Here is a 16724-nt window from a genome sequence, read left to right as displayed (position 1 = left end):
AAAGGTTCAATTCTAAACTGAAAACAAAGCCACCTAATGCCCTCTTGCCTTGATGTCATGCCCTTCGAAGATTAATGTAGTTATATAAGTTTGTCCAATGGTAGTGCATTTTCAACTGATGGGTAGAGGGAATATGTATACATACTATTTGGGCAATTTCATGATTATAATATTTAGGCTATTTCAATATTATAAATGTAAACCCGAATTGTTCACTTCAGATGTAAAACAAAATAATCATACAAGTAATATGAATTGACTCCTGCAATACAATTTTTACATACATTTACATTGTTCAATTTATTTCAAAAACAGGGAAGTATGTGTATTCCCTCTGGGATGGATAGATTAAATCACTGCTGGGAGGAAAAACTAGAGAAGAGTCGAGGTATTCGACGCCCCATGAATGGTTATTTGAATCTCTAACCATACGTTTCGGCGTCGATTTTTGGAGTTGGTATGCATTTGGCAGAGAACTTAGCAGGGCTTGTAGCAGGCATCGTGTCACAACTTTGAAATGTAGACTGCTGGCTAAACGATGGAAAGACTGTGTTGTACTGGCGGCATATTGGAACAGAGGACCGACTGTTGTGTGGATCAAGAGTTGGAGATAGAAGTGGGAGTTCCAGAATTCATTTTGAACGCACAGTAGCGTAATGCATCGCTGAACGAATCAACGCCACGGTATATTTTGTACGGTATAATTTATTTTCTTCTCCCAAATAAATACTGATGAAAGTTGACAGCAGCGTGGAGGGCCAGGGGCATTCATGGTAAGAGATGACGAGTAACATAATGAGCTTAATTAAATCCTAATTGTCCTGTGTCCCACTTTGCATGCCGGGCAACAAAGAACAAAGTTACCCTGCGAAACTATGACCTGATTGTCAGTAGGTTTCGATCAACCACAGCAAGCATTCGGATGGGACAGCTCTAGATGTAAACCTGTGCAATTTTAGTTATTAAATATGAATAATTGTGTGTTTTGCTTGTCTTTCGGTAGTCCGAGGGATTTTGTTAAACCTGTGCAGCTAGACATGGATGATAATGTGTCCCAACGAACTCCGGGACGACCGCTCTCTGGCTCAAGGTATGTGGATTAATTCTACGTGTATTTACTCGTTTAGAGGGTTCTGTGTGAGAACTGTCAGCCAACAGCTTTTCTTCTCAACTGTAGTCTAGCCTACTATACATTATTGTTCACGTCATGTTTAGAAGTAGTCATTATTATTTGGAGGTGTGCTGAAATGTTTCTAAAGATTGTTGAGGATATGACAAAAAACGTGTATATTAGATCATTATTGTGGAATTTTTAAACATGTGAGATCGTCTTGAGATTAAATAAATTGGAAAATATGGGACTTTTGTAACCCATGGAGTCTTATGTCATTCCAATCCCTTTTTCAGTTCAAACCTTTTCCCAGTCTTAACTGGGATTCCTTAAATTCATTCAATTATTCTATGCCATTCTATACCCCCAAAAATATAGTGTTGCAACACATTTTTGGACACATGTTGCAATCAAATTGCAATTTGGTGACATAATTGCATGTCTAAGGCAAAGGGTTTGACTAATTTAATAGTCCACAACCAGAGGGTCTTGTGCATCTCTTTCAATCAACTCTAACCTACATTCTTCCATCTCATATTGAGCACATGTAGTAACTAAAGTAACAGTAGTTGCAGACATTTCAGTAACCTTTGAACTCCACTCATTTCCTGCCTTCAGAGTTGTTCTGAGAAATTGCCTTGACCACATGTTGAGGAGATGGGAAGCATTTTGGAGGCAAACCAGTGTGCATCTCATGTGCATTATAATCAACGTCTGGCTATTTAATTTTTCTCAATACAGGTCAAAATAATTGTTTGTATGGATGATCCAAAATGATCCTTCAGAAGGTGTCTGTGTCTTTCCTAATGTTGAATATCAAATAAGAGTCAAAGATGACTGTGACATCTTGTAATGTCCCATTTAATTGGTTCAGGAACGGTTGCTTGGAGATAATGTCAGCTGACAGTATTCCAGTTGGTTGGAGGCATTTGCTCTTAAACTGGGAAGTGAGTTTCCAAAGTTTTTGCAAGCTTTTACAGAGTCACTGCTCACTCCCTTGGCATGCAAGGGAGGGCTACATACTTAATGTGATATTAATTAGAAGTGAAATGGAGAATTTGAAGGCTTGATAGCAATTAATGTGAAGATTCCATTTCTCCACAGTTACTGACTTTCCCATATTGAGGCTGAAATACATTCATGCATCCATGTCATCAATTCAATTTATTGAAGGAAATAAATATAGTTTCAGAGTGACCCTTTGATATTTCATAATAGCATTTTGGAGATCGGCAGCAGAACCCCTCTCAGGCATTCTAGAGTAGCAGACTACAGAATTCAGTCTGTGATTTGTCTGCAATTTGGAAATGAAAACCACTCTCTCCATGAGCTGTTGTGTTGGGGGGAAATGCACGTGTCCAAGTTTTATTTGTGGCTTCTCATACTTGGAGCCATTAGATAACTGCTTCTGAAAATGAATCCTGCTTTTCAAGTGCAATGACTTGTGGAGACATGTGGCCCTCCACGCCATGCTACATTTGTTATCCTACTACTGACACTGCCAAAACACAGGCCCTCATCCAAGAGTGGCAGTTTGTAGTACACACAAACATACACTACATGCCCAAAAGGCTGGAGGCGTTACAAAATCATGGGCATTAATATGGAGTTGGTCCCCCCTTAGCTGCTATAACAGCCTCCACTCTTCTGGGAAGGCTTTCCACTAGATGTTGGAACATTGCTGCGGGGACTTGCATGCTGAAACAGGAAAGGGCCTTCCCCAACTGTTGCCACAAAGTTGGATACACAGAATTGTCTAGAATGTCATTGTATGCTGTAGCACTAAGATTTCCCTTCACTGGAACTAAGGGGCCTAGCCCGAACCATGAAAAATAGCCCCAGACCATTATACCTCCTCCACCAAACTTTACAGTTGGCGCTATGCATTCGGGGAGGTAGCGTTCTCCTGGCATCCACCAAACCCAGAATCGTCTGTCGGACTGCCAGATGGTGAAGCGTGATTCATCACTCCAGAGAAAGCGTTTCCACTGCTCCAGAGTCTAATGGCCATGAGCTTTACACCACTCCAGCCGACCATTGGCATTGTGCATGGTGATCTTAGGCTTGTGTGCGGCTGCTCGGCCATGGAAACCCATTTCATGAAGCTCCCGACGAGCAGTTCTTGTGCTGACGTTGCTTCTAGAGGCAGTTTGGAACTCGGTAGTGAGTGTTGCAAGCGAGGACAGAAGATTTTTACGCGCTACAGCACTCGGTGGTCCCGTTCTGTGAGCTTGTGGGCCTACCACGTCGAGGCTGAGCCGTTGTTGCTCCTAGACATTTCCACTTCACAATAACAGCACTTACAGTTGACCGGGGCAGCTCTAGCAGGGCAGAAATTTGACGAACTGACTTGTTGGAATGGTGGCATCCTACGACGGTGCCACGTTGAAAGTCACTGAGCTCTTCAGTAAGGCCATTCTACTGCCAATGTTTGTCTATGGAGATTGCATGGCTGTGTGCTTGATTTTATACACCTGTCAGTAATGGGTATGGCTGAAATAGCCGAATCCACTAATTTAAAGGGGTGTCCACATACTTTTGTATATATAGTGTACATAGCTCTATGAACACAGTGAAATTCACTTGAGGATTTGCTGAGTTAGCCAAGGCCTAGACTAAATAATTGTATGTCTAGTTCTGCTTGGCCATTGGAAAAGTCACTTAAAGGGACATTTCACAGCTGCTCTTTCACTGTATATGTTCATTAATATGTTATTAACATATACAGTTAATTCTGAAAATATTCAGACCCCTTGACTTTTTCCACATTTTTTCCCTCATCAGTTTACACACAATACCCCATAATGAATAAAAATTACTGAAATATTACATTTACATAAGTATTCAGACCCTTTACTCAGTACTTTGTTGAAGCACCTTTGGCAGTGATTACAGCCTCGAGTCTTCTTGGGTATGACGCTACAAGCTTGGCACACCTGTATTTGGGGAGTTTCTGCCATTCTTCTCTGCAGATCCTTTCAAGCTCTGTCAGGTTGGATGGGGAGCATCGCTGCACAGCTATTTTCAGGTCTCTCCAGAGATGTTCGATCGGGTTCATGTCCGGGCTCTGTCTGGGCCGCTCAAGGACATTCAGAGACTTGTCCCGAAGCCACTCCTGCATTGTCTTGGCTGTGTGCTTAGGGTCGTGGTCCTGTTGGCAGGTGAACCTTTACCCCAGTCTGAGGTCCTGAGCGCTCTGGAGCAGGTTTTCATCAAGGATCTCTCTGTACTTTGCTCCATTCATCTTTACCCTCGATCCTGACTAGTCTCCCTGCCACTGGAAAAACATCCCCACAGCATGCTTCACCGTAGGGATGGTGCCAGGTTTCCTCCAGATGTGACGCTTGGCATTTAGGTCAAATAGTTCAATCTTGTTTTCATCAGACCAGACAATCTTGTTTCTCATGGTCTGAGAGCCCATTACGTGCCTTTTGGCAAACTCAAAGCGGGCTGTCATCTGCATTTTACTGAGGAGTGGCTTCCGTCTGGCCACTCTACCATGAAGACCTGATTGGTGGAGTGCTGCAGAGATGGTTGTCCTTCTGGAAGGTTCTCCCATCTCCACAGAAGAACTCTGGAGCTCTCAGGATTGCTCAGTTTGGCAGGGCAGCCAGCTCTAGGAAGAGTCTTGGTGGTTCCAAACTTCTTCCATTTAAGAATGATGGAGGCCACTGTGTTCTTGGGGACCTTCAATGCTACAGATATTTTTTTGTACCCTTCCCCAGATCTGTGCCTCGACACAATCCTGTCTCGGAGCTCTACGGACAATTCCTTCGACCTCATGGCTTGGTTTTTGCGCTGACATGCACTGTCAACTGTGGGACCTTATATGGACAGGTGTGTGCCTTTCCAAATCATGTCCAATCAATTTAAATTAACACAGATGGACTCCAATCAAGTTATAGAAACATCTCAAGGATGATCAATGGAAACAGGATGCACCTGAGCTCAATTTCGAGTCTCATAGCAAAGGGTCTGAATACTTATGTAAATAAGGTATTTCTGTGTTTTATTTTGAATACATTAGCAAAAATGTCTTAACATGTTTTTGCTCTTTCATTATGGGGTATTGTCTGTAGATTGAGGGATTTGTTTTTATTTATTATATTTTAGAATAAGGCTGTAACAAAATGTGGAAAAAGTCAAGGGGTCTGAATACTTTCCGAATGTACTGTATGTGTCATCATTTCCTCACTACACACAAATACGAGCGTTTCTGCATCTCATCGGTATAAACAGGCCATCTACATTTCCTGGTTGTACGCAAACCACAATATCTAGAATTCATAGCGATTTTAGGACGTAGTACCGCCCCTGTCGAGGTGGATCCAGTTGAGAATGGGTGTCAACAGGTAGCTAACGTTACTCACTGGAACAGCCACTGATTCACAGAACGTCAGCTGGCAAATAACGTTTTATTTTTTATTTTTGAATCGACAACTGTAAAGTTTAGTCATGGTGTGGTTCTCATTACCTGATGTGCAAACTGCAAGCAAGCACAGGCTGCTGGTGTAACATTTCACCGGTTATCTTACTAAGAAGTTGAGCAGAGGTAACGTAGGTAACTTATCTAGCTAACGTAACTAGCTAGCGAACTACATTAGTTTATCGAAACTAAAATCTAGCTAGCTAGCTTTCATAATACGCTAGCGAGACATTCCAAAGCAAATCAATGTAAATAGCCAGCTGCTATCTGACAATGTGATTTGTAACTTTGCAAGCTACATTAGGTTACGTTAGCTACAGCCTACCGGACCATATCTAACCGTTAGTTAACTAGCTACCGCAGAGGCTAACGTGACTGGCCTATGTGTTCTATTTACAGAGTCCGATCCCATCAACATCTGCACTGGCATCAACATCAAGCTCAGCACCAGGAACTAGTGTAAGTCACCTTGACTCCATGAGCAAATAAATGTACTGGAGCTAGGCATAAACATGGTCTGTGTCTTGTTGTCATAGTTGGTGTATTTAAAAGTAGGCTACAACTTCAACTAATCAACTGACTGGTGTCTGTTTGGGGTATGTATTGTGTGTGTGAAGGTTAGTATGCATTATCTATTGACATGAGGGGGGTGGGTGGATATAGTACTGTACCTTGTTTGAGTGTGTATTGATGGAGACAAAGTAGTAAAATGTTGGCTAATAACTGACTAGTGTGTGTTGTACAGACTAGTCCTGCTGCTGCTGATGATGACTTTGACACTAGCTTTAGTAGTACAGATCCTGTAGACCCATTGGATGAAAGCTTTCAGCCGAGAACAAGCTCAAGCTCAATATCATCTGATGCGGAAGAGGAAAAGACTGCATGGGGCTAGCAAGAGCCTAAGTGTGTAGTCTGTGAGTCCAATTTCATGGAGCTCATGAAGTTCTGCCAGACCAGCTGCCATTGCCCAGCACAAGACGAGGTTCACCAGCAGCTGCCATTGCCCAACACAAGACGAGGTTCACCAGCTGAAGAACATTCAGGACCTTGCCTGGATCATTCAACCAACACAACATCCATATTCAGTTAGACTGATGTTGTAGTATAATATAGAATGCCTAGTATGTGCACAACTGCATTGTGGAATAGATATTGCTAGCTCTTGTACAAATGTACAGTATGTAATGGAGTTTGATAAAATTACAAGTGTACTGACAAGTGACTAAATGATTTCATCTGCATCAGAAACCAATAAAATGTTTACAACTTCTGGATCAATTCATTGTGATATTCATGAAACGTATTTGGAAGTAACTAGCTACACTCTTACTGCTAAAACAAATTATGGTGTATAATTTCAACTTTCATTTGTTGGTAAATAAACATGTTTCAATAAAACAGTAGATGAGTCTGTCCAATGTAGCAAATAAGTAGACATTGCTTGTATTCAAGACAGTGTTTATTTGCGCTGGAGACCGAGGTGAGATTACACAGCAGTTTACACAGCAGTATGCAGGAACAGTTTTGGCAATGTATGACATATCTATATATATATATATACAGTGGGGAAAAAAAGTATTTAGTCAGCCACCAATTGTGCAAGTTCTCCCACTTAAAAAGATGAGAGAGGCCTGTAATTTTCATCATAGGTACACGTCAACTATGACAGACAAATTGAGGAAAAAAAATCCAGAAAATTACATTGTAGGAATTTTAATGAATTTAATTGCAAATGATGGTGGAAAATAAGTATTTGGTCACCTACAAACAAGCAAGATTTCTGGCTCTCACAGACCTGTAACTTCTTCTTTAAGAGGTTCCTCTGTCCTCCACTCTTACTTGTATTAATGGCACCTGTTTGAACTTGTTATCAGTATAAAAGACACCTGTCCACAACCTCAAACAGTCACACTACAAACTCCACTATGGCCAAGACCAAAGAGCTGTCAAAGGACACCAGAAACAAAATTGTAGACCTGCACCAGGCTGGGAAGACTGAATCTGCAATAGGTAAGCAGCTTGGTTTGAATAAATCAACTGTGGGAGCAATTATTAGGAAATGGAAGACATACAAGACCACTGATAATCTCCCTCGATCTGGGGCGCCACGCAAGATCTCACCCCGTGGGGTCAAAATGATCACAAGAACGGTGAGCAAAAACCCCAGAACCACACGGGGGGACCTAGTGAATGACCTGCAGAGAGCTGGGACCAAAGTAACAAAGCCTACCATCAGTAACACACTACGCCGCCAGGGACTCAAATCCTGCAGTGTAGACGTGTCCCCCTGCTTAAGCCAGTACATGTCCAGGCCCATCTGAAGTTTGCTAGAGTGCATTTGGATGATCCAGAAGAGGATTGGGAGAATGTCATATGGTCAGATGAAACCAAAATATAACTTTTTGGTAAAAACTCAACTTGTCGTGTTTGGAGGATAAAGAATGCTGAGTTGCATCCATACCTACTGTGATGCATGGGGGTGGAAACATCATGCTTTGGGGCTGTTTTTCTGCAAAGGGACCAGGACGACTGATCCGTGTAAATGAAAGAATGAATGGGGCCATGTATCGTGAGATTTTGAGTGAAAACCTCCTTCCATCAGCAAGGGCATTGAAGATGAAACGTGGCTGGGTCTTTCAGCATGACAATGATCCCAAACACACCGCCCGGGCAACGAATGAGTGGCTTCGTAAGAAGCATTTCAAGGTCCTGGAGTGGCCTAGCCAGTCACCAGATCTCAACCCCATAGAAAATCTTTGGAGGGAGTTGAAAGTCTGTGTTGCCCAGCGACAGCCCCAAAACATCACTGCTCTAGAGGAGATCTGCATGGAGGAATGGGCCAAAATACCAGCAACAGTGTGTGAAAACCTTGTGAAGACTTACAGAAAACGTTTGACCTGTGTCATTGCCAACAAAGGGTATATAACAAAGTATTGAGACATTTTTGTTATTGACCAAATACTTATTTTCCACCATAATTTGCAAATAAATTCATAAGAAATCCTACAATGTGATTTTCTGGATTTTTTCTTCTCATTTTGTCTGTCATAGTTGACGTGTACCTATGAGGAAAATTACAGGCCTCTCTCATCTTTTTAAGTGGGAGAACTTGCACAATTGGTGGCTGACTAAATACTTTTTTTCCCCACTGTATATATATATATATATATATATATATATATATATAGTAGATATACTACTAACACCTATAATAAATACTACAGTTCTACAAAGGGAATACTTGCATATGGTGTTTTTGGGGTTAGCAGTGAGTTCACTTTGACACAAAGAGAGTTTGTTGTTATGGGACATTTCACATCTCTTGAGTCATAAACTTTTTTGTATCCATCATTGTGTGAGGGATAAATTGCTTGAATGGCTCCAACAGCACAAACAGGCAAGGGGATTCGATGTCCTCTGCCTAGCTTCTCCCCACGTAGAACAAACTCCAAAAATAATTTGTAGGTCATCAAGCAGTTTTGTCTGTAAGAGAATGACAAAAATGCTATTAGACTTTGATGGGTAATCGTTGTGTACTGTCTATTTCTAATGTAGCAGCATGATGCAGAATATTGCACATCTCACAGACACAAGTTCGCTAGCTAGCTAGCTACAACACACATGTAGTTACTCAAAGACTAATATAAGTCATAAAGCCAAAGTCATTCCTTTACTCTTCGTCATCATCATCAAATAATTATCCAGTTTTTCTGCGGCTAGCTAGCTATAACGTTAGGCTACAGTACATTTTGGGTATAGCAAACAAAGCTAGCTAGCTCAACTTGGCTAGGTTGGCTTGTTGTGCTATTAGCAAGCCCCGTTATGGCCGACTCGATCACAAAATTGTACTGTACTGAACAACACTGCCTCGTGTAAAAATAGAGCTGATACAGCAAAACAATTTACTCGTTTGTCATTTGCCCTCCTAGTCCAGCTGGTCTAGGCTGCTGCCACCAGTTGATCTTGGAGGTTCTGAAGAACATCTCCAGCACCCCTTTATCCATATGTGCGCCGGAACTTCGATGGTCTGTCAAACACATGATCCAGTAAGAACTGTGGGCGATCTAATTCGTTGCAGCACAGACGTTCATCTTCGGCATGGCTGGACAACAGCCGCATAGGCACCACCAGTCGGAGTCTGACCATGGCTCCCCATCACTGTTGGCTGGTCTTGCAATTCTTGTTCTCGCTGTCTCCTCCTCAGTGAATTCTGGCTCAAATGAATAGGGCTGTATATCCCTATGTACATGTAAAAGAACATTAAAAAATGTTTAGTCATCCAGCTCTTCTTGGACAGAGGAATCATCAGAAGAAGCCATTGTAATTATTTACCAATCTCAGATAGACCGTGCACGGTAACAGCTCCCGTGAATCTGTAGAAACTAGTACCGCCCCCAGTTGTGAAAAGTCTGCCTTTGATGGTGGGAATACAATTGGACAAGGAAGTACGGCTCCTGTCAGGCTGAAGTCTTTACAAAGCCAGGGAAAATGAGTCAACCTAGATATCCTGCAATGACGTGGCAGATAGGAACATCGTTGAGACAAGTCCAATGGCTCTATTGAACAAGGACAAGCATATCTACTCGCTGCTAGCATGATCGTGCAATCGGCGAAACACAAAGCCCACAATAATTGCTACAAAACAAGACTCCATTCATTTTTAGATCAGATAGCAGGCTCAATCAACCAATGACGTCATTGGTTGAACTCTCCCGGCGCAAAAATAAAAAAATACCACTGTGGTGCATAATTATGTCTGAAACACCTCTCATCACTCATAATTATGTAGGGAGACTGGAAAAACACCCCAAATAGTGTCTAGCGGTGACGTTTCCATTTAATATCTGCTGAAAGAGTATCATTTTGTCACAGCAGCATCTGTTTGAAATGACATCTGGTCTCATTTTGAAATTCTTCACTTGGCAACTTTGCATTTATATGAATAGAGCTGCACATACAGGCCTACAGTATACAGTAAAGGAGTGTAGGAGGAGGATGTGTCGATTTTCTGACAGTTTTTTGTGTTTTATAGGTGACATTCCTCGCTCAATACCAGCGTTTCCCAAACTCGGTCCTCGAGACCCCAAGGGTTGTACATTTTGTTTTTTGCCCTAGCACTACACAGCTGATCAAAGCTTGATGATTAGTTGATTATTTGAATCAGCTGTGTAGTGCTAGGGCAAAAAACTAAATGTACAACCCTTGGGGTCCCGAGGACCGCGTTTGGGAAACGCTGATCTATGCTAACAGCTATGTGAAGCCTGTGCTGATAATGGGACACACCTTTAACCATGATCTCACATGGCAGGCTTCCCTTGGGGTGGAGCCAAGCGTGGAATTGGTTAAGGTATTGTGACTGCCCACAGCTGTTTCCAGACACTTTGGCAGTCCAAGGGCACAGCTGCACTTTTGAATTTAGTGATGAAAGTTATGGCGAGAGGGATGGGCCAAATTCTTCAACAGATAGAAATGAGGAAAATATAGCCGCAAGCTGAAATCATTGGGGTCCAAGTCAAAACACTGCCCTATAACCTTATTTTAATTATTTAGTGCCACATTGTAGCATACTGCCAGCAGTACACCCCTAATATGAGCTGCTGAATCACCCAATTTTCCATGGTAGAAGTTATAGGTCTTTGAGGCAAACTTGTTCCTTGTGAGGAGAGGAACTTGTGAAACTAATACCGCAATTTAAAATCCAAGTTTGCCATTTCAACTACTTGGAATTGTGCTACTGTGATGTTAATTAATTGTCCAAATATTATCTGAGACCTAATCCTTTTATACTCCTGCAAAGTTTCAACTCAGAACAGAAGACCTATTATGGAAACTTGCAAATAGTCGGGCCTCTACAATGTGTGACGGAGTGTTTTCATTTGTCAGGGTCTAGGTTTATGATTTCCTCACTGGATGCAGTTAAAGGGGAATAAAGCTACTATGTAAGGTATGGTGATGATTCAGCATAGCGAAAACCTGCAGAGTTCTAGTATTCTTTCCCCTTGAAACTTTCCTGAGGGATAAAAGACTCTCTGTTCAGCCAGGAAAATACTTCCCAATTGGGCCAGGAACTAGGTTACACCTTAAACACCAAACACTTCACTAAACTCTGAAAGCCAATAGAATGTGATGAACTAATATGAAAAAGAACACATTTCTTAATACATTTTCAATGCAGAACTTTTCAATATTTAATGATACAGCATTTGTGCAATAATGATTATACATTTGTGCAATGTCGCATTACCTACAATGCTGTTTGATAGATTCAATACAGTAGATAAAGATATCACACAGTGTTGAGTGACTTGTCACTGACATCTCAGGCCTTGTAGTTTCTGTGAAGAGGTCAGTGGCATTCCAACAGGGACCCACACCACTCATAGCAACCACCACATGAAATGTAATGGAGAGGTGGAATCATTGAATTTGGTCAGTATGAAAATGAAAACTTGAAAAGAAATGTAATTGAGACCTTAAGACAAGCTTGTATTTGCTGAGCTCGTAATTTCTTGGGAATACAAAGGCTTTTATGTCTCGTGGATGGTATGCTTTATGCCTCAGAGGGCTAAAACAGACAGTGGCCATCATCCAGAGAACGGGGAATAACGGTTTGTCTTTCTTGTGCAGTTGAAGCCAACACACTGACCGTAAATACCACTGAATGCTTATTACTGGGGTTGTACTGGGTTTGTACACAAAACCAGTCAACATTATGCTCAAATTGCCCAAAATTAATTGGTAGACCATTGCAGGATTTTATGTGCTCAGTTTTAATGTCAGATAGAGCCCTTATTCGACACAGATTCCTCACAATAGCTCTGTGCAAATGGGTTATAGTGTCGCTAGAATGTATGTACATTGCTAGAATGCAAATAGTCAAGACTGTGTATGAAGTCTTGGCCCATGCTTTGTTTCTGTTGTGCACTCTTCTGACACATAACAGTTGGAAGCCACCTACCTTCCACCCCCATAACAGAGCCTTTTCTGTTAAAAAGGTCTGAGGAAAATGAAAGGGCTGAAAATAAAGTATGTGAAGCAAATCTCTAGATGATCATTTCCCAGTTTTCCATTCCATATATTGAATATGACACAGCAGCCAGACAGCCTAGTAGATACACACATTTAAGAATATGTATCCTTCATAAGGAATAGCCTATTCATACATTATCTTATCGCACTGTGGCAAATTTATATCTGTCTTTTACTTGGAAAACTGTAATCACAAAGCAAGATCATAGTTATGTTTCCATATAAAGTACGAAGCTCTTGGTCCTTTGATGACTTTTTGGAAGCGCCAGTGCATGTGATGAGCATCAGGGGAGACAGCAGAGCAACAGGCTGGTGCTTCTTTGATAAACACTCCAGTGTAGACAATGCAGCATTGTCTCAAAATAATGAATGCAGTGTGATAGATATAATTATGACTCAACAGGAAATACTTTCTTCTCCAGTACTGCTCATCCCGGAATAGGGTTGAATGGCGGGAACCCAGTTACCGGGATTTACCACTCCCTTTTCCAGAGATAAATAACAAAGAAAACCGGCAAATTATAATAAATTATTTATATGAACAGCATGGCGTGAAATGGAACTGTTAAATTATATGCGATGTCTAAATCTGGCTTGTCTACGGCCTCTGCTCCGCTGGCCTCTCTCCTTAAAAAAATGCTCCTTAGCTCTTGGAGTCCCATGCAGGAAAAGCTAGACTAGAATAGGTTGAAGGACATTATTTTATTTTAGCATTTCTTATAGCCATAGACTATTTGAAGAGGGACGCAAGCTCTTGTTTGCTGAATGTTAAATACAGCTGAATGTTAAATACAGCTGAATGTTAAATACAGCAAATATTCGCTAGCCTATACGCATGTGCTGCACCAGAATCGCATGTTCTCTCCCTGCTTTTAAATTGTTTGAATGATGTGTGTAATTCCAGTCCATATAATACAGTATAATACAGTAGTCTAATAATACAGTTCACACTCAAAAAGATTAGCCTACTGGAGCTAGATTAATATATTTACCCAAGAGAGTATATAGCTAGCTACATCTATTGGCTTTTATGTTTTTCTGTTGTGCATAATGTGCAGTAGCCTACATCATATACACTATATATACAAAAGTATATGGACACCCTTCAAATTAGTGGATTCGGATACATCAGCCACACCCATTGCTGACGGGTGTATAAAATCGAGCACACAGCCATGCAATCTCTATAGACAAACATTGGCAGTAGAATGACCCGTACTGAAGACCTCAGTTACTTTCAACATGGCACCGTCATAGGATGCCACCTTTCCAACAACTCAGTTCATCAAATGTCTGCCCTGCTAGAGCTGCCCCGGTCAACTGTAAGTGCTGTTATTGTGAAGTGGAAACGTCTAGGAGCAACAACGGCTCAGCCACGAAGTGGTAGGCTACACAAGAGCACAGAAGGGGACTGCCGAGTGCTGAAGCGCGTAGTGCGTAAAAATCGTCTGTCCTTGGTTGCAACGCTCATTACCGAGTTCCAAACTGCCTCTGGAAGCAACGTCAGCACAATACCTGTTTGTCGCAGGAGTTTCTTGAAATGGGTTGCCTTGGCTGAGAAACCCACACAAGCCCAAGATCACCATGCGCAATGCCAAGCATCGGCTGGAGTGGTGTAAAGCTTGCCGCCATTGGACTCTGGAGCAGTAGAAACGCATTCCCTGGAGTGATGAATCACGCTTCACCATCTGGCAGTCCGACGGCCAAATCTGGGTTTGGCGGATGCCAGGAGAACGCTACCTGTCCAAATGCATAGTGCCAACTAAAGTTTGGTGGAGCAGGAATAATGGTCTGGGGCTGATTTTCATGGTTCGGGCTAGGCCCCTTAGTTCCAGTGAATGGAAATCTTAATGTTACAGCATATAATGATATTCTAGATGATTCTGTGCTTCCAACTTTGTGGCAACAGCATGGGGAAGGCCCTTTCCTGTTTCAGCATGACAATGCCCCCATGCACAAAGCGAGGTCAATACAGAAATAGTTTGTTGAGATTGTTGTGGAAGAACTTGACTGGCCTGCACAAAGCCCTGACCTCAACTCCAACGAACACCTATGGGATGAATTGGAACGCCGACTGCGAGCCAGGCCTAATCGGCCAACATCAGTGCCCGACCTCACTGATGCTCTTGTGGCTGAATGGAAGAAAGTCCCCGCAGCAATGTTGCAACATCTAGTGGAAAGCCTTCTCAGAAGAGTGTAGGATGTCATAGCAGCAAATGGGGGATCAACTCCATATTAATGCCCATGATTTTGGATTGAGATGTTCGATGAGCAGGTGTCCGTATACTTTTGGTCATGTAGTGTATGTTTGTGTGTTCTACAAACTGCCACCCTTTTGGCCGTGTAGTTAGTCTGGGTAGCTATTTCTTAACTATTTAACTATCTGCATTGACCCTTTCTGCACTAACTCTTGACTCATCACATACGCTGCTGCTGTTTATTATCTATCCTGTTGCCGGGAAACTTTATCCCTACCTACAGTGCATTCGGAAAGTATTCAGATCCCTTGACTTTTTCCACATTTTGTTACGTTACAGCCTTATTCTAAAATGGATTAAATTGTTTTTTCCTCCCGTCATCAATCTACACACAATACCCCATAATGACAAAGCAAAAACAGGTTTTTAATTTTTTTTGCTCATGTATAAAAAATAAATAACTGAAATATGACATTTACATACGTATTCAGACACTTTACACAGTACTTTGTTGAAGCACCTTTGGCAGCAATTACAGCCTTGAGTCTTCTTGGGTATGACGCTACAAGCTTGGCACACCTGAATTTGGGGAGTTTCTCCAATTCTTCTCTGGAGATCCTCTCAAGCTCTGTCAAGTTTGATGGGGAGCATCGGTGCACAGCTATTTTCAGTTCTCTCCAGAGATGTTCGATCGGGTTCATGTCTGGGCTCTGGCTGGGCCATTCAAGGACATTCAGAGACTTGTCCCAAAGCCACTTCTTGTGCCTTTTACTGAGGTCTGGCTTCCATCTAGCCACTCTACCATAAAGGCCTGATTGGTGGAGTACTGCGGAGATGGTTGTCCTTCTGGAAGGTTCTCCCATCTACACAGAGGAGCTGTGGAGCTCTGTCAGAGTGAACATCGGGTTCTTGGTCACCTCCCTGACCAAGGCCCTTCTCCCCCGATTGCTCAGTTAGGTCGGGCGGCCAGCTTTAGGAAGAGTCTTGGTGGTTCCAAACTTCTTCCATTTAAGAATGAAGGAGGCCACTGTGTTCTTGGGGACCTTAAATGCTGCAGAAATGTTTTGGTACCCTTCCCCAGATCTGTGCCTCGACACAATCCTGTCTCAGAGTTCTACGGACAATTCCTTCGACCTCATTGCTTTGTTTTTGCTCTGACATGCGCTGTCAACTGTGGGACCTTATATAGACAGGTTTGTGCCTTTCCAAATCATGTCCAATCAGTGGAATTCACCACAGGTGGACTCCAATCAAGTTCTAGAAACATCTCAAGGATGATCAGTGGAAACAGGATGCACTTGAGCTCAATTTCGAGTCTCATAGCAAAGAGGCTGAATTCTTATGTAAATAAGGTATTTCCATTTTTCTTTTCAAATACATTTGCAAAAAAATCTTAAAACCTGTTTTGAATTTTTTTTATCTAATCAATTTTAGAATAAGGCTGTAATGTAACAAAATGTGGAAAAAGTCAATGGGTCTGAATACTTTCCGAATGCACTGTACATGTACATATCTAAAGTGCCTTGCAAAAGTATTATCCCCCTTGGCGTTTTTCCTATTTTGTTGCATTACAACCTGTAATTTAAATTGATTTTTATTTGGATTTCATGTAATGGACATACACAAAATAGTCCAAATTGGTGAAGTGAAATGAAAAAAATTACTTGTTTCAAAAAATGCTAAAAAGTAAATAACGGAAAAGTTGTGCGTGCATATGTATTCACCCCCTTTGCTATGAAGCCCCTAAATAAGATCTGGTGCAACCAATTACCTTCAGAAGTCACATAATTAGTTAAATAAAGTCCACCTGTGTGCAATCTAAGTGCCACATGATCTCAGTGTGTATATATACACCTGTTCTGAAAGGCCCCAGAGTCTGCAACACCACTAAGCAAGGGGCACCACCAAGCAAGCTGCACCATGAAGACCAAGGAACTATCCAAACAGATTAGGGACAAAG

At 41.9% G+C, this 16724-nt stretch overlaps 1 protein-coding gene across 1 annotated transcript in view; it reads left to right on the top strand.

The window, feature by feature from the left end:
- Positions 1-355: 355 nt before the first annotated feature.
- LOC311143720 (cordon-bleu protein-like 1) overlaps positions 356-16724 on the top strand; it is a 54517-nt gene continuing 38148 nt past the window's right edge. Inside the window, exons 1-3 of the mRNA XM_084179592.1 lie at positions 356-773; positions 1004-1090; positions 5937-5996. Of these exons, the coding sequence (XP_084035718.1) occupies positions 733-773; positions 1004-1090; positions 5937-5996 (188 nt within the window). The 5' untranslated portion in view covers positions 356-732. The remainder of the gene's footprint in view (positions 774-1003; positions 1091-5936; positions 5997-16724) is intronic.

This window comes from Coregonus lavaretus, assembly GCF_964263955.1.
Source record: "Coregonus lavaretus genome assembly, chromosome: 16".
Classification (NCBI taxonomy): Eukaryota; Metazoa; Chordata; class Actinopteri; order Salmoniformes; family Salmonidae; genus Coregonus; species Coregonus lavaretus.
This window is presented reverse-complemented; position numbering and strand designations above follow the sequence as displayed.